The sequence below is a fragment of the Pollachius pollachius genome, assembly GCF_949987615.1.
Source record: "Pollachius pollachius genome assembly, chromosome: 8".
Classification (NCBI taxonomy): Eukaryota; Metazoa; Chordata; class Actinopteri; order Gadiformes; family Gadidae; genus Pollachius; species Pollachius pollachius.
In genome coordinates, this window is record NC_136941.1 from 2,329,043 (window position 1) to 2,355,858 (window position 26,816).

The following is a 26,816-nucleotide window of genomic DNA, read 5'->3' on the forward strand; positions in this document are numbered from 1 at the left end:
TCCAGAGTTCAGGACGCGGTTTAAGTTCATACTCTGGCCAACTGTCTGGGCAAGAGAGAACCGCTTGCCCTCTGACCCCTTTAGGGTCCCCAGACTTCTGGGAGTACAGTAATGAGACGTTTGAGGGGGAGAGGCGATGGGGGGAGAGTGGGGGCGGGAGGGAGAGAGACAGTCATGCGTTGTCTCTGTTCTGACATGGGTAGAGAAACGGAGAGATTTACAGCGCCACAGCTGTATCTCTCTGCGTTTTTCACTGACGTGGTTCTCATCGTCTTCCTCGCTGTGGACTCCCACGAGAGCCATCAACAGCTCACTGGACCAGTAATGGACTGCCGCTACAGCAATCAAATATTAAAGCCCTTACTGCAGCCCTCCTCTTTTAGGGTGAGGGATATGCCAGCAGAGTTCATCAAGTGGGGGGAATCTCATGTCTCGCTCTGGGTGTGTTTATCTTTCTAAAGCTTTGTACTGCGGTTGCACTCTTAAACGCTCCAATGGCCTGAGCATTCATCAGTATGAAGTCGTCTAGCAGACTCTTTTTATCCAGAGCGACATGCAGTGAGTTGAGCACCACAGCGGGCAGGTCATTAGTGCTGTTACCAAAACAACGTAGATACATTGTAGTTTAATTGTAGTTTGATTGTAGTTTAATTCAGTTTTGATTTGAGTTATTTGATTCCTATCTTTTGTTGACAGGAAGGAGAAAAGTGTGTTGAAGAAGATATGGAACGACAAATTAGCATAGAAGCACAGCTCGGATTCAAACCTGCGACCGTTACGAGATGCATACCCACGTGGTTAGAATACCAGCGGGTGGCGCCCCCATAACCTCCCCCCGAGAAATGTGTCTGACTGTGGTTCTGCCCTCCACAGGGGACCAACCTGACCGACATCTCCACGGAGCTGCTTCTCCACGGCAACCTGCTGAAGATCTCTGCCGGAAACATCCAGGAGCGAGTCTTCTTCCTGTTCGACAACCTGCTGGTCTACTGCAAGAGGAAGTCCAGGTGAGCTGCCGGGGAACGCAGGGGAACCTAGGAGAACTCGCGAGAACCCAGGAGTACTCTGAGGGCAAGTTCGGCCTCTTGCTGTAATTGCATTTACGGTTCCCCCCGTCCCTGATTCTGAGCAGTCCAGTGCAGAGTCTGCCAAAAAAGCAGAGAGTTTCTCCAGCTCATTTATGATGGAGCATTTGAGGAGGTCTGAATACACCTCCATTTGTAAGACCCGTCGTCTCCAGGCCACGACGCTGACCAGATGGCCCTGAATTAGAGACCTCTGGCAGGCCGCACTCCAAGCCCGATGACGCAGAAACCATAAACGCAAACGGCGGCCGTTCAGCACAGAGGTTTCCTCTGGCGCTGAGCTCCACCTGAACTCTGCAGCGAGCGCAGACAGTGTAGTGAACTCATGCAGGCCACGCCCGGCCCCCTTGTAACCGAGCGAGGACGCCAGGGCTGGGGCTGATGTGTGAGTTCCTGTGGCGGCACGGCAGAGCATTAGTATGCAAACAAAACAGAGAGAGGCGTCGTACCGGCGTGCCCCCTCGCCCACTGCCTGGATCAACCTGCAGGCGCTTTCAGAGACACTGGTAGGCACTCAGAGAAGCTCTGGCAGCAACAGGGCCCTCGCCCGCCAACGGAAAGTCCTAACTTTCCCGGTGTGCCTGCTTCTTCTGGCATGTGGCTCAGGAGGTAGAGCGGGCTGGCTGGTGACCGGAAGGTTGCTGGTTCGATCCTGAGCTCCTCCTAGCTGAGCGTTGATATGTCCCTGAGCAAGACACTTAACCCTAACCGCTCCCGACGAGCCGGCTGTCGCCTTGCACGGTTGACTCTGCCATCGGCGTGTCAATGCGTGTGTTAACCGATGTGAGCCGCTTTGGATAAAAGCGTCTGCTAAATGCCCTAAATGTAAAATCGAAATGTAAACGAGACAAGCTCACCCTGACTGCTCCCGACGAGCTGGCTGTCGCCCTGCGTGGTCGACACCGCCGTCGGTGTGTGAATGGCCGCTCAAAATGACGCTTTGGGTGGCCACTGGTTAGAAGGGGCGCTGTATAAATCGCAGTCCATTTAACCATCGACCATCTTCTTCCAGAGTCTCCGGGAAAAAGTCCACCAAAAGGACCAAGTCCCTCAGTGGGCCCCTGTACGTGTTCAGGGGCCGCATCAACACGGAGGTGATGGAGGTGGAGAACGTGGAGGACGGGACAGGTGTGTAGCTTGTGTGTGTGTACTGTGTGTGTGTGTGTGTGTGTGTGTGTGTGTGTGTGTGTGTGTGTGTGTGAGTGCCAACCATCGCACTCACTTATTCATAACTTTACATTACTTCATTACACAGCTCTTCAGGTGGACAAGCATTCGTCCCCGTGTCATCTGGGAGATGCTTTTATCCAAAGCGATTCACCCTGCCATCCGCCGCATTAAGGAGCAGGAAGCGTTCAGGGCGTCTTCCTTAAGGGTTGTAGGCCTTAAGGGTTGTAGGCCTTAAGGGTTGTAGGCCTTAAGGGTTGTAGGCCTTAAGGGTTGTAGGCGGTCATTGGGAATCGAAACCCTGGACCTTTCGGGTGAAAAATGCCGCCGTAAGATGAATGACCGTCGATATAATAATACGCTTGTTACTTTTCAGTTTGTACAGCAGCACATTTCACACTAGATAATACATTTATATTCTGGGCATTTAGCAGAAGCTCTTATCCAAAGCAGCTTACAATAACACCCGTTTGTCAGAAGAACAGAAACAATATATCACTGTTGGTACAGTAAGGCTGTTCATAGAAACAACCAATCAACAATTGTCAGGTTAACAAATTCCCCGTGTACAACATAAACAGATAGGATAAGATGCTACATAATTCTAAGTACTAAGTACTTATGCTTTAAGTGTCTGGATTTACAACATTCAATAAGTGCGTAAGAGGGTTTGGGGGGGGGGTAGGGCGCTATGCAGAGTCAAGGTGAATTCTGAACAAGCGACTCTTGAGACTTTTGCGGAGGCTGAAGACTTAATATAATATAATTCAGACCTGCGTTCCCCGGTCAGCCGGTGCACCGAAACAGTCCGACGACGGAGGAGAATCAGACGGTGGGGTACAGTGGGTGGAGGCGCACCTGTGAGCCTCCTCCCAGCGGAACCAGCAGCAGCACCATTACGTTTACATTTTACGTTCCGGGCACTAAGCAGACACTTTCGTCCAAAAGCGCCTTGCAACGGTTCATACACACATTGACACACCGACGGCGGAGTCAACCACGCAGGGCGACAGCCAGCTCTTAGGGAGCAGTTTGGGTGAGGTGCCTCGCTTCAGGGGCACCTTGAAGGGAGACCCGCGCTACCCCCCGAGCTAAGCCGAGCCGCGTGTCAGAGACGCCACGCCTCAACTCTCGACTAGTTTCGGTGCGCTAAACGCTCTGCCCTCGCCGCTGTCGTGGTTACACTGAAAGTTTCATCTCTCAGCTCGGGGGGGGAAGGGTGGAGGGAGTTTGTGGGGGGCAGGATGCCGCTGTCTTCCTCTCGCTCTCGCACATTGTCGGCTGGTTGTTTTGAGTTATTCTGGCACGGGCACAAAAGTGGTCGAAACGTCAAATGTGCATCTCGCGTCCGCCTGCGGTCGGCTGGGCCCTCGAACTGGAGCTGGAGAGGAGGACGAGGAGCGGGGAAACCACACACTCTGAGTTCCTGTGATCCGCCTGTGATTCTAAGAACCACGATGTCCGATGTTGTTAGATGCGAGTGGCGCACAGATGATCAGGAGATGGCGTCTGATAAGCCATGCTTCCCCTCGGTACGTGCAACACAGCCAGCAGCGCTCCCGGGCGGGGGTGTATGTGGGGGTGGTGGTGGTGGTGGTGGTGGTGGTGGTGGTGGTGGGGGTAGAGGAGGGAGGCCTGGTGGAAACTTTGACAGAACACTGTGGTTTGAGAGGTGCGTCTTAATGTCAACACACCCTCATATGCCACGTGCAGGTGTCACTCAGTGGTAGTCGGTAGGTGAAACGCCCTCAACTGGTTATATTTGACATTAAGTCTGTTGGTTTAGTTGATCGGGTGGTGGATAGGAAGGATCTTATCTTCTGAGTCACCGCACCCTATCATTCCAATAAGGGTTGTAGTGGAATGATAGGGTGTCTGCTGGTCTCAAGACTGTTGGTACAGTTTGAGGAACTGGTTGGTTTCTAGAATTCTTCTTGTTCACTTCCAAGTCATGATAGCAACCAAATAACTTTTACACCGTACAAACGTCTTTTCAAATGAGAACGCTTCAGACCCCACAGGCAATCGACACGTCGTCACGACTCAGATCAACTGGAACCCCTTTAAGTCCAGAACGAGACCCCAGTCTGACTCTGGACCCTCCAACAGACGGGCCGGCCGTCACTCTGACGCAGGGGGTCTGAACCTCCCTCCGGCTCGCTATTTATACGACCTCCAGGACTAATGCAGTCCATTACACGGCGCTGTTCATTATTCATCAGACACCTGCAGCCGCTCGGGTGAGAGAGCGAGAGTGGCTCTGAGAGCACGCAGCAGCGCTCTGGGGGAGAGACGTCCTTTGCTGCACTCACTGACGGGCCTCAGGCTACACACAAGCACACACACAGGCCCTAATTGGCCTGTAAAGCTTCCTGCTGTCAATTGGTAAACATTTAGAAAGGGAATCCCCCCCCCCCCACCCCATTTGACTTTTAAAACGGCCTCTTGGGTTATTGTTCTGTTCATGGTTATAGTTTTAGTCACGCGTCGAGGCTTCCTTTACATGGAGAGCGCTTCTGTGCCTAAGCGAAAAGGTCAGAAGGTTGATTTTAACAGTCGGAGAAGATTATTATTTTTTTTTATGGGGAAGGGGGTTGCAATGGAAGCACGTCCATTGCAACATCTATGAATTAAGCGGAATATTCTAACATCAGAATGATCTTGACACCTTTTTAAATTTTGCTGTGGTTAGACTCCTCACCACATTTTAAGTCAGAACAAAAAAAGTGTCAGACACTAGTTGGATGGCGAACAATTGCTTCATTCTGTCACCTAATGTCATGATATATTAATGTAACAGAGTCATGACTTAGTGCTGCATGATGTCGACGATGACCTAACGATGTGACGATGAGGCAAACACACAATGATGTAATGTTCTAACGATGTATCAACGTACTGACGCATTGCCGTATGATATTCTCCAGCGGACTACCACAGCAACAACTACACAGTGACCAACGGCTGGAAGATCCACAACACGGCCAAGAACAAGTGGTTTGTGTGCATGGCCAAGAACACAGAGGACAAGCAGAAGTGGCTGGACGCCATCTTGAGAGAGCGGGAGCAGAGGGAGAGTGAGTCCAACTTTGATTTGATTTGAAAAATTTATTTCAAATATGTCATCAAATGACATAAGAAAAAAACAAGGCTCTATTTTTCCTTTTTTTTTCTTAAAACATTTGAAAAGGAGTGGGAAGAAGTGTACACTTGTTTAATCCCACCCCCTTTAATAAATCATACAATAATTATAAACTACTACCGGTTACCTTTAATTAAATTAAACTTGCAAGATATGCAATTAATATCTGAAAAACGAATCACATAATATTAAAGTAAAATTCACTTTATTAGATAACTTTATTATTTGACGATATATATTATTATTTATTCATGTGTGTTGTGCATTCACAATCTGCTACTTAATCATTTACCAAATGCTTTTTTCAAGTCTTTAGCAATCAGGTAGGGGTGAGGAGCATCTTGCTCAAGTTTGCCCAGTGGGATGACTGGACATTGTGGTTCAAAGGACCTGATGTTTGTGGATGCATTTCAATGTCCTCAAAGAGCAAATAAGAAAATGGCCTCTCGGGTTCTACATTTACATTTACATTTAGGGCATTTAGCAGACGCTTTTATCCAAAGCGACACACAATAAGTGCATTTGTTACAATAAGTGCATTTGTCATAAGAAGTGAAACAATATATCGCTGTCGGTACAGTAAAGACGTTCATAGAACCAAGTGCAAGTATTACAATCGCTAGGCTAACCCATTCCCCGTGTAAAGCAGCGATAGCAGCTACTGTAGATGCTACACAATTAAAGTACCTTGTACAAGTGCCAGGACGTACAACATTCAATGGTGGCTGTGCATTGGGTTCTAGTTATGTACATGGTTATAGTTTGAGTCGCACGTCGAGCCCTCCTTCAAAAGGGGAGCGTTTCTGTGCCAAAGTGAAAAGGTCAAAAGAAAAAACAGTTTTGAGAAGCTTATTTTAGTTTTTAAAGAGGAAGTGGTTTGCATTGGAAGGACTTCTTTGCAACGTGTATGAATTAAGGACGACTGTGGACAGACGGAGTTCAAAGCACCTGACCGTCCTGGCCTTACAAGGGAACGTGGATGCATGTCAATGTCCTGAATGAGCAGGTAGTGGTAGGGCTCTTCCTAAAGGGGGCCCACACGGGCGTTTCCCCGAGTGGGGAGTCACCGCTGGGTCACAGAGCTCATTCACAACACTGGAATAACTCAGACGTGTTAACCAGCGTGTTGGATCAGAGTGAGAACCAGGCAGGCTGCAACTCGCCGCCGAAACGGGCCGCTTAGCAGGGGAACGGCGGAGATAAATGATTATGCTAACGCGAATGAATGCGAGGCGAACATTTGCGTTCCTAATGGGTTTTTGGGTCCGTTCCAGAGGTCCTGTTTGAAGTCTCAGAACCCCCGAGCAGGAAATCACTCATGATACCGAGATGTACTTGATATCTGAGACCCTCATGCTACGGACGGGCTGGAAAACGACAAAGCATTCATCTTGTTTAGCCTCGTTAGCGTCCGTGTGCCTTACCGCTACTGATATTCAGACTTCCTGCTCCTGCGGTAAACAGTGTGTTTTGCACCTGTTCAGTCCTCACCATCTGTCCATGTTGTTTTGAAGCGGTAGGTATCGGGGCTCTCAAAAGGCTTTAACCAGATTTGGGAGCTTCAGATGGGGTTACCGAATGGCACTGAGGCGAGGAACCCAGGACACTGATTATCCCGGGCCATCGGTGAGGGCCTCGTGGCTCTGTACCAGACACCTCCGAGAGAGCACACCTGTGTTTCCCCTCCTCAGATGAACCTGGCTGAAGACCTGGCTGGTTGTAAACGGACTGCATTTATACAGCGCTTTTTTAACCCGTGGCCACTCAAAGCGCTTTATAGTATTGCCTTTCATTCACCCATTCACGCACACATTCACACACCGACGGCGGTGTCAGCCAAGGCTTCAGCCGGCTCGTCGGGAGCAGTCAGGGCGAGGCGTCTCGCTCAGGGACACCTCGGCACTCGGCTAGGAGGAGCCGGGGATCGAACTAGCAACCCTGTGGTTACCAGCCAACTCGCTCTACCTCCTGAGCCACATGCCGCCCCTTGTGCTGGAGACATGTGGACGTGGCCGAGGTGAACAGTTGGCGGAGCAGGTCAAGGTCGACCTCCTGGGGGTAAAGTGGAAGTTAAGGCGGTTACCTGAGGAGAGGAGAACGAATTGTCCGGCCAGCGGTATCGGTTTACGGCCCGCTGGAAATCGACCTGCAGCCAACAGATGGTGGTGTGGTGAGGGCGGGGGGGCTTCCAGTGATCTGACGGCAGATTATCATCCCCTGCTGCCACCCCCCCCCCCCCCCCCCCCCCCCCCCCCCCCCCCCCCCCCCCCCCCCCCCCACTCCCAATACCTCTAGCCCCTAGCCCATCACCTGTTCCTTAAACTGTGAGTGCACTTCAAAAGAGAGCGGTATGCTGTGCGACCGCTCCTGCGATATTTCTCTAAAAATCGTTATGTCGGGTTAAGCGCTTGTTTGATTTGAATATGGCACCGTTTCCCACTCCGTCGCGAAGCGTGCTTTCATCCAATCCCACGCGGTGCATTTAGATGCACGCCGTTATGGAGCAGGCAGGGGGATGAGAAGGCATTTCGCTCCAAGAACAACCGCCTTCCATGTTAGGCGTTGTGAGCCTTGCTTCATTGGCACATTGGCCAATTAACCTACAGAATGAGACCACGTCCACTGTAGTTTGTCGTAACGTACAGGTGTCTTTAGCGACACAAACCCCGTCGAAATGCACCCGGTTCAGAAATAGGAAACAACCTCGTAGCGCAGACCTCTGCCAACACTGTTCCCACCCCTGCTCCTCATTGTCTTCTCCCCAAACGACCACTTCAACACGTGCGGCTGGCGGCGTTTCCTCTAGTCAATAACTGAGCCATTCCAAGGCCTTTCCGGAAGTCTCCGGGCTGGGTTTTTATTTCCATGTCCATCTCCCACCAGCTGGGTCGTGTCAGTCGCTCCTCCAATCACGTGGGCTTCTGAGCGAAGCTGGGGAGTGTGTGTGTGTGTGTGTGTGTGTGTGTGTGTGTGTGTGTGTGTGTGTGTACCAGCTTGTGCCATCGGGACTGGGAAGACAAGGAGCTGTTCTGGACGAGGTCCGACAGCTGGGGGCCAGAGGCGGTGAGCACTGGGGGGCCCCGACGGATGTTTCTGTTGTTGAATGGCTCTCATTGTTTCAGCCGTGCTCCAGCTGCTGTTCCTATGTAATCCGAGTACCCCCCCCCCCCCCCCCCCACCTCTCCATCAGAAGCAGCACCCTGCTCAGGGTGTCTGCCTTGCCCAGGGAGAGCGACACTTTCTCCTGGGTTCAGACGTGCTGTGGTGGGACCTGTTCCTGGAGGCGTTGGGTTGAGGCCCACGTTAGAGGCCAGAGGGCCCAGAGGAACACAGCAGTTCAGGCGCTCGTTTGCGATAGCATGCGTTTAGAGAATCACGTCATGTGTTGTTGGTGACGGTGTTTCCGTAATGTTGTCATGGTATGTGGTGTTATAGTGCTTCGCCTTTACATGCAAAGGACGCACGGTAAAGACGGCGTTTTCATTCGTTTTCAACATTCTCTAAATAGTCTTGCTCAAGGGCACCGGGGGACGTTGGAGTTCAAACCCAGAACCTTCCGGCTACGCACTCGAGTCTGCTTCCACTGTTTTACAATGTTGTGGTTACACAAGTCTTTGATTTTGTGGTTACGCGTGGTTACACCAATCTGTGATTTGTGTTACACTCTCAAACGATGGAAGGAGACTCTAATCCCTTACTTTGATATGTATGTATGCAAACCACAAATCTGTAATGTGTGTAAAGGATTGAGTATAACCGACGTGATGTTCCCCCTGCAGGTCTGAAGCTGGGCATGGAGAGGGATGCGTACGTGATGATCGCGGAGAAGGGCGAGAAGCTCTACCACATGATGATGAGCAAGAGCCGTCACTTGATCAAGGACCGCCGCCGGAAGCTCAGCATCGTGCCCAAGTGCTTCATGGGAAAGTGAGTTTTTCATCGACCTGCTTACTACATACTCATTGAACAGATGTTTTTTCCCCCGAAGCTACCTGCAGTGAGTAGAGATGAAAGTTGTTGAGGAGCTGGTAGGATCTAGTAGGACTCTGGCTCATGGATGTCTTCAGGGTGGTCTGTTGAGAGTCCAGCCAGGTCACTGGACTATCCTGCCCTCTCTCGTTACCTCATGAGACCCGGAGTCCTCATCGACCTGATCCATTTGGATCTCTTACCTTTCTGTCGGACTGGATTGCTGCTCCATTTCTTAATCTCCATTGGCTGTCGGTCACAATGAGATGTCTCCGTGGGCAGACTGTGAATGAAATGTAAATGTATGTAAACACTGTAACGAAGCAGCGATTCCGAGTCAATTTGGTTTGAAACCTGTCATGAATGAGCTGGAAGGGGTACGGCATCTTGCTCAAGGGTTCAGACATTGAGGTTTGAACCCAGAACCCGTTGGCTGGGAGTCAAACGCAGCTAACGGAAGCTAACGGCAGCTAACGGCAGCTAACGGAAGCTAGAACCTCCCAGAAGCTAACCCAGAAAAAGCTAACAAGCTAACAAAAGCTAGCCTACCAGAACCTAACCTACCAGTAAACACCAGTAGATACCAGTAGACACCGGAAGCTAACGGATTCTAATCGGAAGCTAACTGATGCTAACAGACGCTAACGGACGCTAACAGTAGCCAACAGAACGTTGGAGGAGGTGAACCTGAGCCCCCACTGGTTCTCTCCCCGGTCCGTCAGCTGTTACGTAACCCGAGGAGGGGAAGCTGTGCTCTGAGATTAGCAGGCAGAGCCCCGGCCTGAGGAGCTAATCTACTTCAGTCGCAGCATCCTGCTGTTTGTACAAATCAACGGCGTGATTACCTCTGAACGCCCCACACTCGTATCACCAGGCAAACGCTTCCTGGACTGGACTTTCCTCTTTAACGCACGCGATCACACACACTTACAGACAAACACGCACACGTACACGTGCACACCCACACCCACACACACACACACACACACACACACACACACACACACACACACACACACACACACACACACACACACACACACAGACACATGGACAAACACAGACCAACACATTGACACAATCAGCCTCCAAATGGACTCTTATTTTCAAGAGGAAAGTCGCTGATTTCCTGTGTGAAAAAAAAAAAAAAAAGATTTCCCAGTCAACTCTCAACCCCGCTACCCTCCGCCATATCCCACCTCCCAAACACATCGTCTGTTGGCTTCACCCACACCTCCTCATCCATCCCCTTCTCCTGTCCTCTTCCTTCCTCCCTTCCTCCATCCTTCCCTCCAGCTCTCCCTCTGTGTGCGTTACCACACAAGGAGTGAACCTCCAGGGCCGCCTGCCAATAAAGCCTTCAATAAGGCTTTAGGAGGTCAGGAAACGTACGGTAAAGCGCGACTACAAGGTGGTGGTGGGTGAGTGGGTCAACACAGGACTTTCAACCAGACTGCATGGTGTGTGTGTCACACATTTTTTTAAGATTTAAAACGACTTAAGTTAATTTTCAGTTTTCATTCACAGTTTGGTTAGGTTTAGACAACCCAACTACTTTGTTAGGTTTAGACCACACAACTACTCGGTACTTTGTTAGGTTTAGACCACACAACTACTCGGTACTTGGTTAGGTTTAGACCACACGACCTCTTGGTTAGGTTTAGACAACACAACCACTTGGTTAGGTTTAGTGTTAGGCAGAAAGTCTTGAAGTTTTAGCTTTAGGGTCAGGGTTAGTTTACTGTTAGTGTTAGGGTTAGTTTAGTGATGGGAATAGGGTTAGTACTAGTTTAGTTTTGGGGTTAACGTTAGTTAAGTGTTAGTTCAGGGTTAGGGTTAGGCAGAAAGTCGAAGGGTTAGTATTACTGGAAGTGTTTGGGTTAGTTCTCCCTGTGCAGTGTTACCTCTGTGTTGGCTGTTGGCTGATGAAACAGTCATCAGTAATAAACGTCATGGCTCAGAGTGCTGGATCTCTTCCTAGGTGTATATTTATCCTGCCCTGAGCGGTGACAGCCTCCCCCTTAGAGCAGACCTCCAGCAGTTCCCATCAGCGGTACTCATGTCGTCGCTTTGCCACAGCCTGGTAGATATTCCACGGGTAATGGGAACCGCAGACATGCATAGTAGCATGTTCTAGCATAGCATCGAAGCCTGCACACTAGAGCTATGTTTAGTCGTACATGTATGACTTGGCCTGTCTTGCTTTATCCCCACAACACCAACACCACTCCTCCAGGAAGCAACAAGTACCGTCCAATAATAGCTCACGGATCACACCTCCAGTTAACAATCAACTGGAGACCAGCAGAGTTCAGAAATACTACAGACGATTCCGTTCATCTTCAACTGTTAATATCGACCATAGATATTGTCCTGATGTGGCCTGTCCACACCAACTAAGACGTGTTAACACTAGCTTATGGAAACCGGGGTTAAAGCAGAACCCGCCAAATCCCTAACCCGCCTCCAAGCCTGTGAATCAGTCCAGCATGTGGATTGATCCATCTTCAGCCCTCCATCTTGACTCCCCTGGTGATTTATATGCTAAGGAGGTTTAATACGCAGCAGAGCTTGGGCAAGCAGCAGCAGGGCCGCTGCCCTGAAATGCCCCATCCCCACGGCAGATGTGGATGACACCAGGGCTAACCCTTTAGCTTCACTTCACACTTCTTCAGTATATCCCTTTCCAGCGTAGCTTCGAGAGTGTGGTTGTTCTAGCCAACCCTCTTCAGCGTAGCTTTGTAAGCATCACCTCTTTAGCATTGCATCTTTAGCCATAGGTCTTTGGCACAGCTCTCTAGCATAGTCTCTGTAGCGTTTCATCTTTAGCATACCCTCTGTTAACATCGTTTCTCAAGCTGCTAAAGAAGCTCATAGCTTCTGCGTTTGTGCTCATAGCTTCTTTAGCATAGCTTATTTAGCATTGATCTTTTAGCATATCATCTTTAGCACTCCGTCTTTAGCATATTTTCAGGAACAGCTGTCTGATTTTGTCCTGTTGAGTCTGTTGACGTCACCATCGGTTGGAAATCTCAGTCTGGTTTTAACTTGTCTTCACCTTTCCATCCCTTTTTCCTTGACACGCACGCACGCACGCGCACACACACACACACACACACACACACACACACACACACACACACACACACACACACACACACACACACAGTTCCTCCGCGTTGTATTAATTTCCATAACAGCTCTGTCTCCAAAATTAACCTGGCTCTTACGTAACACCCAACACTCACACCCCCCTCACCCCTTCCCTCACCCCAACCTCCCCTCTCTCCCCTCCCCCCACACTCCCCCCTTCTCGTTTAGGTCCAGTGCCACCGTCAATTAACAGCTCCTTCCTTTAACACACACAGGCTCACTGACATTCGACACACACACACCCACACACACACACACACACTTCACTGACATTCGACACACACACAACAGAAGGGCAGACACACACATGACAGAGGAGCAGAGGGGCGCACACACACAGTCGCCTCGTCTTGGAGGATAGTGTATCAGCTGGTCGGTCGTAACTGCGTCAATAATTATCATGGTAAAATATTCCTGCTGCTCCCTGACCAGACACAAAAACCTATTGCCAGCTGGCCAAGGTGACCCCATTCACCACAACAGCCACAATCTGGGGTCACGTTATGGTTCAATAACACACACGCAGACGCACACACACACACATGCGAACATATGCACACGCGCAGACATTACGCACACGCGCAGACACACACACGCTGAAACGCGAATACATATGCACACGCGCAGACACGCATCACTTGCAGACACACACGCGCAGTCAATCACTTTGATTACCCTTAGTTATTGTTAGTCAAGCTGTTCCATCTTTTGACTTTACATTAAGAGGATAGAGGCTGATGAGCACAGCACACACACACACACACACACACACACACACACACACACACACACACACACACACACACACACACACACACACACACACACACACACACACACACACACACACACACACACACACACACACACACACACACACACAAACGCAGGCACGTGCACAAACTAAGAGCATTTTCAGGCTCATTCTCAACCACAGACACACACACACACACACACACACACACACACTCGCCCAGCGTCAGTCCTATTCAGTGCTCATCATACCAGGGGAATTGATTTAGCTCGGTGGCGTGAAGGAGGGAGTCTGAGGAGAGAGAACACATTAGTCTGACCAATGGGAGGAGGAGGGGGGAGGAGGAGGAGGAGAAACGAGGAGGGGTAGTTGGAGGTTGTGTAGTACAGTTCTATATATTCTATGTTCCAGTGAGTTTTTATGTTCTATATTTTCCATATGTTCATGTTCTGACGTTTTCTGTGGGTTCCATTGAGTTTATTATGTTCTGTGTTCCAGGGAGTTTCTAATGTTTTGTGTTTCACTGAGTTTCTAATGTTCTATGTTCTTTCTGCCAGTAAGTTTATAATGTTCTATATGCTCTAATGTTCTGTGTTCCGTGTTCCAGTGAGTTCATAATGTTCTGTGTTCCAGTGAGTTTATAATGTTCTATATATATTCTAATGTACTATGTTCCAGTGAGTTTATAATGTTCTATATATATTCTAATGTACTATGTTCCAGTGAGTTCATAATGTTCTGTGTTCCAGTGAGTTTATAATGTTCTATATATATTCTAATGTACTATGTTCCAGTGAGTTTATAATGTTCTGTGTTCCAGTGAGTTTATAATGTTCTATATATATTCTAATGTACTATGTTCCAATGAGTTTATAATGTTCTGTGTTCCACTGAGTTTATAATGTTCTATATATATTCTAATGTACTATGTTCCAGTGAGTTTATAATGTCCTGTGTTCCAGTGAGTTTATAATGTTCTATATGTTCTAATGTTCTGTGTTCTGCATTCCAGTGAGTTTATAATGTTATATATATATTCTAATGTACTATGTTCCAGTGAGTTTATAATGTTCTAATGTTCTGTGTTCCAGTGAGTTTATAAGGTTCTATATGTTCTAATGTTCTGTGTTCCAGTGAGTTTATAATGTTCTATATGTTCTAATGTTCTGTGTTCCAGTGAGTTTATAATGTTCTATATGTTCTAATGTTCTGTGTTCTGTGTTCCAGTGAGTTTGTGTCGTGGCTGTTGGAGAGCGGAGAGATCAGTAAACCCGACGAGGGGGTGAACCTGGGCCAGGCACTGCTGGAGAACGGCATCATCCACCACGGTACTGCTCCTCTCTCCTCTCCTTCTTTCCTTTCCTCCTCTCTTTTCCTTTCTCGCCTCCTCTGCTCCTTTCCTCTTCTCCTCCCCTCCTCTTCACTCCTTTTCTCCTCTCCTCCTCTCCTTTCCTCCTCTCCTTTCTCGCCTCCTCTGCTTCTTTCCGTCCTTCTCTCCTTCTCTCCCACGCTCTTTCTGTTCTTCGTTCTCAGTTCTCCTGAACGAGAAAGGAGAACCGAGAACAAAGATGGAATTCTTTGTTCTTTGTTCTCTGTTCTCCTTTCTCATTCTCCTTCACCTTCTCTTGGTGAACTCTGTTTACTTATTCATTACTTTTCTCCTTCTTTACGTCTTTGACTTTCATTTCCGTTTTCTTTTTGCCGTTCTTCCGTTCGTTCGCTCCTCCTCTCTTTCTCTCTTTTCTTTCCCTCTCTCTATCTTCCTTCGTCCTTTGCTCGATCTCTCTCCCTCACTCCTCATTTATACGACCTCTGTTTTTCTTTCTTTCTTTCCCCCACTTTCTTTCTGTGTTCTTTCACTCTTTCGGTCGCTCATCTGTGGTTTGAGTTCGAAACCTTCTTTCGCTCATCGGCACGTGAACACGCGTGCAAGCCTCAACCCATTTTTAATTCAATCATTCACCTCCTTCTTTAACGACCAGACACGTGTTGTCCTGTACTCGGTCAGTTGGTGCTCAACAACTCACCCAGTGTGTGTTCCCCTGTGGGTTCTCCTGTGGGTTCTCCTGTGTGTTCCCCTGTGGGTTCCCCTGTGGGTTCTCCTGTGGGTTCCCCTGTGGGTTCTCCTGTGTGTTCCCCTGTGGGTTCTCCTGTGGGTTCCCCTGCGTACGCATCCCCCAGATGAGCTGCCCGGCAGACACAGCTGCTCCTCAGTGTTTAGTTCCACTGTTTGGAGACGAGCGGACTGACGGACGCGGGCCGCACGTCTCCTGTTCACAGCGCTGACAGCTCAGCAGCCTCCGATCGCTACTGGTTCCTCCCCTCCGATGTCTCCTCCTCCTTGTCCTTCTCCCCCGTCTCCCTCTCCCCCGTCTCCCTCCCGTTCTGTCGTCCTCGCTCCGTCTCCCTCTTGCTCTCCCTCTCTCCTTGTCACTCCCTCTCTCGCTCTCTGGCTCCCTCCACTCTTCATATCTTCCTCTATACCTCACTCTCATGCGCTCTCACTCACTCTCTCTCTGTCTCTCTTGCTCTCTCACTCTCTCTCTCTCTTGCTCTCTCTCTCTCTATCTCTTTCTCTCTCTCTGTCTCCCTCTTGCGCTCCCTCGCTCCTTGTCAACTCCCTCTCTCACTCTCTTGCTCTCTCTTTCTCTCTCTCGCTCTCTCTCTGTCTGTCTGTCTGTCTGTCTGTCTGTCTGTCTGTCTGTCTGTCTGTCTGTCTGTCTGTCTGTCTGTCTGTCTCTGTCTCTCTGTCTCTCTGTCTCTCTGTCTCTCTGTCTCTCTGTCTCTCTGTCTCTCTGTCTCTGTCTCTGTCTCTGTCTCTGTGTCTGTGTCTGTCTCTGTCTCTCTGTCTCTCTGTCTCTGTGTCTGTCTCTGTGTCTGTCTCTGTCTCTGTCTCTGTCTCTGCCTTCAACGTCCTCACTCTGTGGTGTACTCTTGAATGGCTGTGATGTAATTTCCTCTTCCTTTATAGTACCAAGTGCACCACTCAACCGGCGCCCCTGTTGGTAAAACATTGTACCTGTAGAAACGGGGGGGGTGTGTGAAGACGATCCCAGACGGAGGGACCCCCCAGAGTAGGGCAAACAGGGGGGATAGAGTACGGCCGCTGCCCTGAAAGCCGAGCTAGGTCCCGCCTTCTCAGTGGATCATGTTGTACCCCAAACAACGACATGCCAGCCAACCAGGGAAGAAATAATACCGCAAAAAATAAAATGTTCATAAATGAAAGGCATAGTAAGGATGAAGTAAATAGTTATTAATGGGGAGTGTCGCGAAAAAAATGACAAAACCAAAGTAAATTCAATGAGCAATTTTTAGGCAAACTCTTTTTGGCAAACCTCGTCAAAAACAAAAAAAGCGCTAACCCCGGTGACACATCGCGTTAACCTCGGTCAGCCCTCGCGCCCACAGATCCCATAGTTCAGACGACGCCATGGACACCCAACACCTGGGGAAGTCCCCTAGAGGGCCCCTTGGCGAGCTGCGTCAAGGCCCCACCCATCTCCCCGGGCCCCCGCCCTGCACAATGGCCCGTACGGACGGAGGATTTGCGCGGGCGTGGACACCGGGGTTTGCGGTGCTCGGATAGAGGATGAGTTGATCCGTTTAGGGGGAAGCCCTGTGCCCGCCGGCCTGCCTCCCCCCCACCCTGACCTCAGACCCCGGGGCCTGGGCGAAGTCCGGGACTCGGCTGGGAAACCTAGTCCGGTTCCTGGAGGCCAAACACGAAGGCCGCGGTGGTTCCCCCCCCCAGCTGTGGGAGCTTTACTGGTGCTGCTGGGAGGAGGACCCAAGATCAACATTTATATTAAAGGGGGGGGGGGGGGCTGGTTGCCACGACGACTCGCGTCCTCTGACTTGTAGCGTGTGGTCTGCTGTTCTGCGTCATTCACCCTCTCACTGAACCTCACCCTCAACCTCATCCCACTCCCTCCTGTCCGTGGAGACGCAAAGCCTGGAAGATTATGTTTAAGAGAAGCGGGGGGGAGTTAGGGTGTGTGGGGGGGTAGTCTGTGGTCCCATGAGACCGGCGCTACAGTGCGGGCTCAAGCCAGATGACGCAGTGGCGTGAATATCTATTTCAGCAGCTCGTTTGAGCCGCTGGGGTAATCTTACTGTAATTTCGAAGCCCACCACTTATATCTTTACAATGGGTGATTCTGTGGAGCGTTCCAGTAGGTTCTCTCTCTGTAACGGTAGGGAGAGGGGCGGGGGTTTGAGTCTAGACTCTATGAAAAAGCATTTTTTTTAAACCCCCAAGGCAGTAGTTGAAGTGGTTCCTGTTTTTTGTTGCTCAATTCTGTTTAGTTACTTAATATTTGTTTTGTCTAATTATGGTCTGGACTTAGTTGTTAATTAAAGCTTATTAAGGCTTTTAAATTTGAATATTAGGTTACTAATGTTGCCTATGGATCTTATAATCCGTTTTTATTTTCCTACTTTTTCGGATCAATCCAAAACATGTTTGGTTTCGATTGCTTACGTTGCAGAAACCTTCTGCACACTACTCAACTTCTGATGTGCACGCTTTTAATTTGACGCTGGAACCCTGAGCCTGACCTCTTGTTTCCCCTTCCTGTCTGTGGGCTCCCAGTGTCGGACAAGCACCAGTTCAAGAACGAGCAGGTGCTCTACCGCTTCCGCTACGACGACGGCACCTACAAGGCCCGCAGCGAGATGGAGGACATCATGTCCAAGGTAGGGCAGGACATGAACGCATGAGAGGGGGGGGAGGGAGGGAGGGAGGGAGAAAGAGAGAAAGATGGATGGTGGGGGGGGGATGGATTGATTGTTGGATGGATGAATACTTTATTGCTCCTGCCGGGGAAATTCATGTTTCCTTTAGGACACCAACACACATGATTGAGTTTATCGCCTCCCTTCTGTCATGAGGTTGTGTGTGTGTGTGTGTCCGTGTGCGTGCGTGCGTGCGTGCGTGCGTGCGTGCGTGCGTGCTGCTGCTGGTATCTGCTTTGATCCGAGTGACAATAACTCAGTCTTCATAGTGTCTCTAAGCCCCGCCCACCCCTGTGTTCTGCTCTCCTATAGGGCGTCCGGCTGTACTGCCGCATGCACAGCCTCCACACACCTGTCATCAAGTGAGTACTGCTTCATAATCACACACACACGCGCACACACACACAGTTCCCCTCTTGCTCCCTTTTTGTATACATTTATCTTGTATACCTCCCAATCTCTCCCCTCTCTTCTCTCGCATCTATCTCTCCCCCTATTACTATCTCTCCCCCTGTCTCCCTCTCTCCCCCTCTCCCCCTATTACTATCTCACCCCCTGTCTACCTCTCTCTCCCCCTATTACTATCTCTCTATCTCTTACTATCTCTCCCCCTATTACTATCTCTCCCTCTCTCCCCCTGTCTCCCGCTCTCCCCCTGTCTCTCTCTCTCCCCCTATCTATCCCCTATCTCCCCGCTGATTGAAGTGTCCAGGGTCTCTATTGTCCGGGACAAAGAGGCCTTTGGTGCAGCGGACAAAAGCCCATTCACCCCCACAACCAGCCCCTCCGCGCTGGCCAAATATTATCATATTTCCGGGAGGAATTTCCCTTGCATCGCCAACTAATAACGATCTCATTTGGGCTGCTGGCTAAACATTGGAAAGGAGATGTCTCCTCCGTTATCTGCTCAGTATTGATGATATCTCTCCTCTCCTGCCAGGGGTTCCTGCTCTTTGATATCAGCATCTAATGAAACATTTTAAATGCAATGCTACTGCTTTGTGTTAGGATTGTGTGAGCATTTTGTTTATGATTGTGGCCAATACAAAATAATAATATCGTTTTTTTTATAACAACAAACTCCCATCCATCTATCTCCCTCTCCCCCTAGCTCTCTTGTTCTCTCTCTTTGTTTCTCCCCATCTCTCCCTTTCTCTGTCTTTGTCTCTATCGCTCTCACTCGATTCCTCTCTCACTCTATCCCTCTCTCTCTATGTCTCTCTCTCTTTGTCTCTCTCCCCCTCTCTCTCCCCCATCTCTCTCTCGCTCTCTCTCTCTCTCTCTCTCTCTCTCTCTCTCTCTCTCTCTCTCTCTCTCTCTCTCTCTCTCTCTCTCTCTCTCTCTCTCTCTCTCTATGTCTCTCTTCATCTCTGTCTCTCTCTACTTAATTCCTTTACGTGTGCGTGATGTTTTTAGATGAGTGTAATCAGAGGAGTGTCCCTGTTGGAACAGTGAGCTGGACAACAGAACGGTTTAGACAGAACACAGCTAGCCCCAGCTGACAGTGGACAGAGGGACGTGTCAGTCTGCTATGGTCCCTTCCAAACGCTCAGCCTGTTAACCAGCCTGTTACACCTCATAACAATGGGGCTTGAGATTCAATTAAATTAGTAATTAGACGGTATTGCTAATAACAAGTTGTAATGGTCATTGCTCTTTCTGATCGGCTGTTGTTGATGCAGCTCTTCCTGATTGGCCCATGCTCCTTTGTTGCGCTCTTTCTCATTGGCTCATTGAGGCGCAGGATTATGTCAGTTGCAGTCTTGTCCTTAAGCAAACGGTCTCGCCACTGATTCAGGGGCGGCGCTAGATGGCAGGTGTAGCCATTAGCCATTAGCCTTCGATACTGGGTTGAGTGTTCTCCTCAATAAATATTAATTAGTTTCCCTCTTTAACATTCGTGTCATGCCTGCCTCCAAAGGCTCCGGTGTGTGAGCTGTTGACTGGCCCCTGATTGATGGCCGGTCTCAGACCGTGGAGATGGATGCCGGAGTGCTTACTCAATCACTTTAATCCTTATTTGTGTTGAGTCATGGCCTGTTTGGCTTGGGCACTTGAGATGCTGCAAGAACATGGGTCAAGCTGCAGTGTGTCACTATTTTGCACAGTTTTCTCTTGAAGACAAAGACATCCATGCTGGAGTACTTGTATTTGCTAAACTACTTGGCAGGCTAGGATACTTGTTTTGCTAAACTACTTGGCAGGCTAGGATACTTGAAATGCTAAAATACTTAACAGGCTAGGAATACTTGTTTTGCTAGGGTGAGTCAGACGCTACGCAGACTAAATGAAGCTTGATTGTGAAATAGAGGCCCTCGCTCTTCGCACATGTGTTAAACAGCGTATCACGTGTTGCATCAAGCACTTCCTGTTTCACATCCGCACTTCCTCCTCGTGCAGAGCGGTGAACTCTTTGCTCACATTGGATCTCGTGCGCCAAAAGTGAGCAGCGAATGGAAAACCTCCCCACACCACAGTGTATCGCCGTGTGTATCAGCGTGTGTACCGCGGGGTGTGTCTGTTTGTATCACTGTGTGTATCGTGTTGTGTATCACGGTGTGTACCAGGTTTGTGTATCACTGTGTGTAGCACCGTGTGTATGACACGTCTGCCAAGCGTTCTCTGTTCAGCGTTGGATTTTACGGTGTTTGGACAGTGTTGGAGAACAGAAGATGCACACTGTGTTATCCTTGACAAACCATGAAGGGTTTTATCGACCAACACTGTCAAAGACTCAAAATCTTCTGCAACAAATGCAGACGCGTCGGCAGAGTGCAGACGCAAGGGGCGCTTAGCGACCTCTGACCCGGTTCTAGGCGAAGAAACAAAACACCTCTTCTTCTAAGTCTTGAGTCCGACCACAGAGAACAACAAGCACCTCGCAGGAAACGGGCTGCGAGGGAATCTGGTGGCTTCCTGTCACTGCTATTGTGCAAAAAGACAAATGCAACTAACAGGCCCCATCCCTCTGCCTGCCCCCCCCCACAGAGACCGGGACCACCATCTCAAGACCTTCAGGTCCGTGGTGCCGGCGTACAAGCTGGTGGACTGGCTGCTATCCCAGGTGAGCAGTTCACAGACTCTGGAACTCTGACTGTCATGGGTACACACACATAGACATACACACACACACACACACACACAGACCTATATATACACACACACACACACCTATACAAGCACACACACCAATAAACACACACATACGCACACACATATATATATAGATGTGTGTGTATATATATATATATATATATATATATACACACATGCAAACCAGCCGTACGTCAGTCATTATGAAATCTCATGAATGCACACACACACGCGACATACCATGTGCACACACACACACACACACACACGTCATTATGTCATTCTATGCGCGCACATGGGGCTCTCAGCTGTGCATGTGCAGTGATGTGAAGGGGATGTGGGGACTGACTGAGTGTGTGTGTGTTTGTGCGTCATTCTGTTTCCAGGGCGACTGCTCGACCCGAGAGGACGCGGTGATGCTGGGGGTGGGACTCTGCAACAATGGCTTCATGCACCACGGTCAGTCACACACACACACACACACACACACACACACACACACACACACACACACACACACACACACACACACACACACACACACACACACACCCGCACACACACACACACACCCCTGCACACGCCACACCGACACTCAGACACTTATACACACACACCTGCACACAGACACACACTCCTACACACACACATACAAACTTACACGCACACACACACACACCTGCACACAGTAACGTAAGAACGTGCACCCCTGCTTGCGAGTACACACACACCTGCGCACGTACAGGCACACACACGCGCATGGACGTACGCATTCATAAACATAAATACACATGCATATGAATGCTCGCATGCATAAGTAGAGACAGACAGGTTGTGGTGTGGGTGGACAGACGGCTCTCAGTTGTTTCAACACACAGACCCGTCTCTCTTCCTTCCAACGTTTTTTTTTGCTCGGTGTTTTTGTTCCCTTTTTGTTTTGGCTACAGCCAACTTAAGTAAACCTTGAACAGAAAACGTGAACTAGTCAAACCCATGAGCCCTCATGCACTGAACACGGACTTGAGGTTGGCTGTACCTTAAGCAGTGGAGAAAAGGTCTCATCAGAGAGAGTGGGCTCTTTCTATCGTTGTTTCACTTCCTCTACACGTTCTGCCTCCGTGCCAAACAGTCCCATGCCATCCAGATTGATGGGAACGTCACATTCCAGCTCCGGGGAATATGTGGATATATATTATGTGCATATCCTGCATAAATAAGTCCTGATGCTCATTACTTAAGTGGTTTAGTGTTGACAACCTCCACCACCACTACCAACTCCATCACCACCTCCACCTACAACCCCTCTGCCACCACCTCCTCCGCCTCCATCAGCACCACCCTCTCCATCCTCAGCCTTCATGGTGTCTGAGCATCCAGACCTGAGCCGTTGTCCCTGTGCTGCCCCTGGCCCCCACACACACACATGCACGCACGCACGCACGCACGCACATACCCACATACACAAACACACAAAGACACACGTACACACACACACAAATGCACGCACACACACGCACACTCATAGATAAGCATACACTCACACATACACGCGCACACACACACACACACACACAAATACACGTACACAAACACGCACACATACACGTACACAAACACGCACACATACGCCACACAGACGCGCACGGATGCACGTACACTTACACGCAGTCATACATTTACACAAACACAAACACGCACAGGCAACCGCCCTATCCTTCTCCTGCAGGTCTTTTGGTCGCGGCCCCGCTTGTCTCCGCCTGTCATGGCCCTCTGACCTCCCCCCCCCCCCCCCCCCTTCCCTTCCTTCACCTTGTCAAAGCTCTCTCCTTCTTCCCCTCTCCTCTCTCCTCCTCCTCCTCCTCCTCTCCGCCCTTCACGCTGTGCTATCTCTCTCGGGGTGTGTTGACTAAATGTGGGACACTGATAATACTATGTACATAATAAATCATTGTTATCGTATGTCCCAGCTAGTTCTGCAGCAGCAGCAGTAGTAGTAGCAGTAGTAGTAGTTGTATTAGTAGCAGTAGTAGCAGTAGTAGCAGTAGTAGTAGTAGTAGCAGTAGCAGTAGTGGCAGTAGTAGTAGTAGTAGCAGCAGTAGCAGCAGTAGTAGCAGTAGTAGTAGTTGTATTAGTAGCAGTAGTAGTAGTAGTAGTAGCAGTAGCAGTAGTAGCAGCAGTAGCAGTAGCAGTAGTAGTAGTTGATGTAGTTGTAGGAGTAGTAGTAGCAGTAGCAGTAGTAGTAGTAGCAGCAGTAGCAGCAGCAGTAGTAGTAGTAGTAGTAGTAGTAGTAGTAGCAGTAGCAGTAGTAGTAGTTGATGTAGTTGTAGCAGTAGTAGCAGCAGTAGCAGTAGCAGCAGTAGCAGTAGTAGCAGTAGCAGCAGTAATACTATTTAGCTTTCCCTTGTTGCTGTGTAGTTATATAGGTAGCCTATTTAACTACCCATACAAATTACAGCATTGAGTGACATTATGTTGGTATGTGTTCTATATCTATGCACACACACACAAACACTCACTGTGGTTAGCCCTGGTTGCCCAGGGCGTCTCAAGAGGCGGGACCTGTGTCTGAATGGGTGTCATTAACATGTTAGCTCCACTGGGGTGTCACTCATGAGGCCGTTAGCTTAGCGTAGCCACGCTGCCGTGATTCACAGGAAACAACTCCTCTCCCTGTGCACACAGTTTGATCCGGCCCTGCCTTGTGTGTGTGTGTGTGTGTGTGTGTGTGTGTGTGTGTGTGTGTCTGTGTGTGGCGAGGTTGTTCTGAACAGCTGGCCGGTGGTTGGCTGAAGGAGGTGAGGTGGGGGGGTAGCAGCACTAGCTGTCGACGCCCTGTTTTTACCGCCTCCCAGAACGTTCCGTCTCCACACCCCTCCCCCCCCCCCCCCCCCCCCCCCCCCCCCCCCTCCTCACCACATGATCCCAAACACACAGGAGCCCCCCGGTCATGTGACAAGAGTTAGAACTTTGAAGTTAGACCTTTAGAACTGACTATCAAGTCATGTGATTAGGAGCTCTGTAATCACAGGATTTAGGGATCTGAATTCATCTCATTTACAACTCTTAGGTGAAACTAGTTTAAACTTGTATCGAATGAGATCCGGAGGGCGTTAAATTACAGGATTCAGAGCTGTGAAATCACAGGATTCAAAACACCAAAATCACTGAATTCAGAGCTCTGGACTGGGCCGGATGGGGTCAGCTTATCGTCTGCAGTCTGGTAGTCCTGAAGGCCGTCACTACACCGGCAGGACAGAGCTCATTCTTCCCAGCACCGTTAAACGTTCCAGGTACGAGTGGGCTGTAAACGGCAAAGCGCCGCGTGACACACGCCTCGGGAAGGGATGAAGTCGGCTGGAAAGAACGAGGACCTAGGCACAAATGTGGGCGTGTCCGGCGCGGGTCGCGTTTCAGGTCAAAGGTCATTCACCTGGTGGGGCTGCACACCTGGTGGGGACACCTGGACCAGGAGTATAAATCAGTGTGGAGATCCTTCAGAGGGTGTTGCCGTTCAGGGGAAAAGGCCACAGCCTGGCCGGGGATCAGCTCTGACCAGATGGTGAGTGTTTGGAGGTGTTTGTTTTAGAAGTGGGGAGATTGGGCGAGGAGTGCAGCCGTGCTAGTCGGAGGTATTTACGCGTTTCAGGGTTACGTCACGCGGTGTGGAGGAAACATGTGGCGGGCACGGACAAATGTTCTGCACACGCCTCTCGGAGAGCTCAGAGTGACCCAGATGCACACACAAACACAAGTGGACACACGTGGACACACACACACACACGTGGACACACACACACACACACGTGGACTAACACACACAAACACGTGGACACAAGCACACACAAACGTGTGGACACACACATGGACACGCACACAAATGGACACACACTCATGTGGACAAACACACACACACACAAATGGACACAGACACACACGGACATGCACTCGTACATGGACACACACACAAACACACACACACACACACACGTGGACACACACACAGGCAGTGTGTTCCTCCTCTGCCCACAGGAGAGCCGCCTCTAGCCCGGGCTAGCCTCACGGCCCAGATGTGGCGCGACTCCAGATGCTAACACGTAAACAGACATGCTAATTAGCCCACTGTTCCGTCGCTCTCTGACGACATTCCCGCTCCCGGAATCTGACCTGGGAATTCCTCAACCAAGTTTCTGCGGTAGTTTTCTCCCTGTGGTTACCTGATGTCGTCTACCTACTGCGCTAATTAAAGCCTGTGGTTAATTAGTCTGACTCTAATTAACAATGACTGATGATTAAACGCTCGCCCAAAAGGAACCTCTTGAAATCGGCATTGCTTTTTTCTCAATTCCTGGAGTGAGGGGAGAATTCAGCTTCCTCTTCACAGACGCAATACAGTAGTGATACAGTAGTGATGCAGTGATAGTGGTACAGTGATGCAGTGTATACAGTAGTGATGCAGCACTGATGCACTGATACAGGGACACAGTGTAAAGTCACAGTGGTGGGTCTAGACCCATTCCTTTGATTACATATTTACATGCGAGATTTAGTTTGTGGCCTGTCCATTCTTTGGGGGGCCGGGGGGCCATGTGCCACCCCAGGCTCCCCTCCCCGCGGCCGTGGCCCTGTAAGATCAGTACAACCCTCGTAGAACGGCCCCCAGGAGGCCCCTGTCTGAGGGCGTTGTTCTCCCTGTGGTCTGCTGTCCCCCCTGCCCCGTGGTCTGAGGACGTGCTTCTCCTTGTGTCCCCCTCAGTGCTGGAGAAGAGCGAGTTCAAGGACGAGTCGCAGTTCTTCCGTTTCTATGCCGACGAGGAGGTGGAGGGCACGGGCACCAAGAGCAAGCAGCTGCAGAGGAACGACTTCAAGCTCATGGAGAACATCCTGGCCAAGTCCCTGGTGGTGAGGACACGCCACTACACGCGCTGGGACACAGATACGGACACACACACACACACACACACAGACATAGACACGCAGACACACACACACACACACACGTACAAACACGGACAAACGCACGCAGGCACAAGCACGTAGACACATAGACAGACACACGCAGACACACACAGACACACACAGACATAGACACGCAGACACACACACGCACACAAACACACACACACAAACACGGACAAACGCACGCAGGCACAAGCACGTAGACACACAGACAGACACACACAGACACACACACACACAGACGTAGACACGCAGACACACACACGCACACAGACAAACGCACGCAGGCACACGCACGCAGACACACAGAGAGACACGCAGACACACAGAGACACAGACACACATACAGACGTGTACAAATACATGTATAAACACAAAGCTGTGGCAGCAGAATGTTTCAGCCGCCACAAAACCACATGGTCCAACTGTCGTCGACAATAACAACATGAACAGCAGAGACTCATGACGTCCATAAACAGGAAAAAACACAGAGGGCAGCTGTGTGTGTGACTGTGTGCGTGTGCGTGTGTGAGACTGTGTGTTTGTCTATGTGTGAATGTGTGTATGTTTGTGTATGTGTGACTTTATTTATACAAACACACTCACCCACGTATTCATTCTTTCACTCGCAGAGCAAACATTTTGTTGAGGGGCATCTGAAGCGTTATAAAGTGTGTGTGTGTGTGTGTGTGTGTGTGTGTGTGTGTGTGTGTGTGTGTGTGTGTGTGTGTGTGTGTGTGTGTGTGTGTGTGTGTGTGTG

At 49.8% G+C, this 26,816-nt stretch overlaps 1 protein-coding gene across 1 annotated transcript in view; it reads left to right on the top strand.

Moving 5' to 3' along the window:
• Window positions 1-26,816, top strand: part of prex1 (phosphatidylinositol-3,4,5-trisphosphate-dependent Rac exchange factor 1) — an 86,416-nt gene that overhangs the window by 31,665 nt on the left and 27,935 nt on the right. Inside the window, 10 exon segments of the mRNA XM_079742284.1 lie at window positions 874-1,007; window positions 2,098-2,213; window positions 5,180-5,329; window positions 9,174-9,321; window positions 14,498-14,598; window positions 17,865-17,968; window positions 18,320-18,369; window positions 20,996-21,071; window positions 21,487-21,559; window positions 25,854-25,999. Of these exon segments, the coding sequence (XP_079598410.1) occupies window positions 874-1,007; window positions 2,098-2,213; window positions 5,180-5,329; window positions 9,174-9,321; window positions 14,498-14,598; window positions 17,865-17,968; window positions 18,320-18,369; window positions 20,996-21,071; window positions 21,487-21,559; window positions 25,854-25,999 (1,098 nt within the window).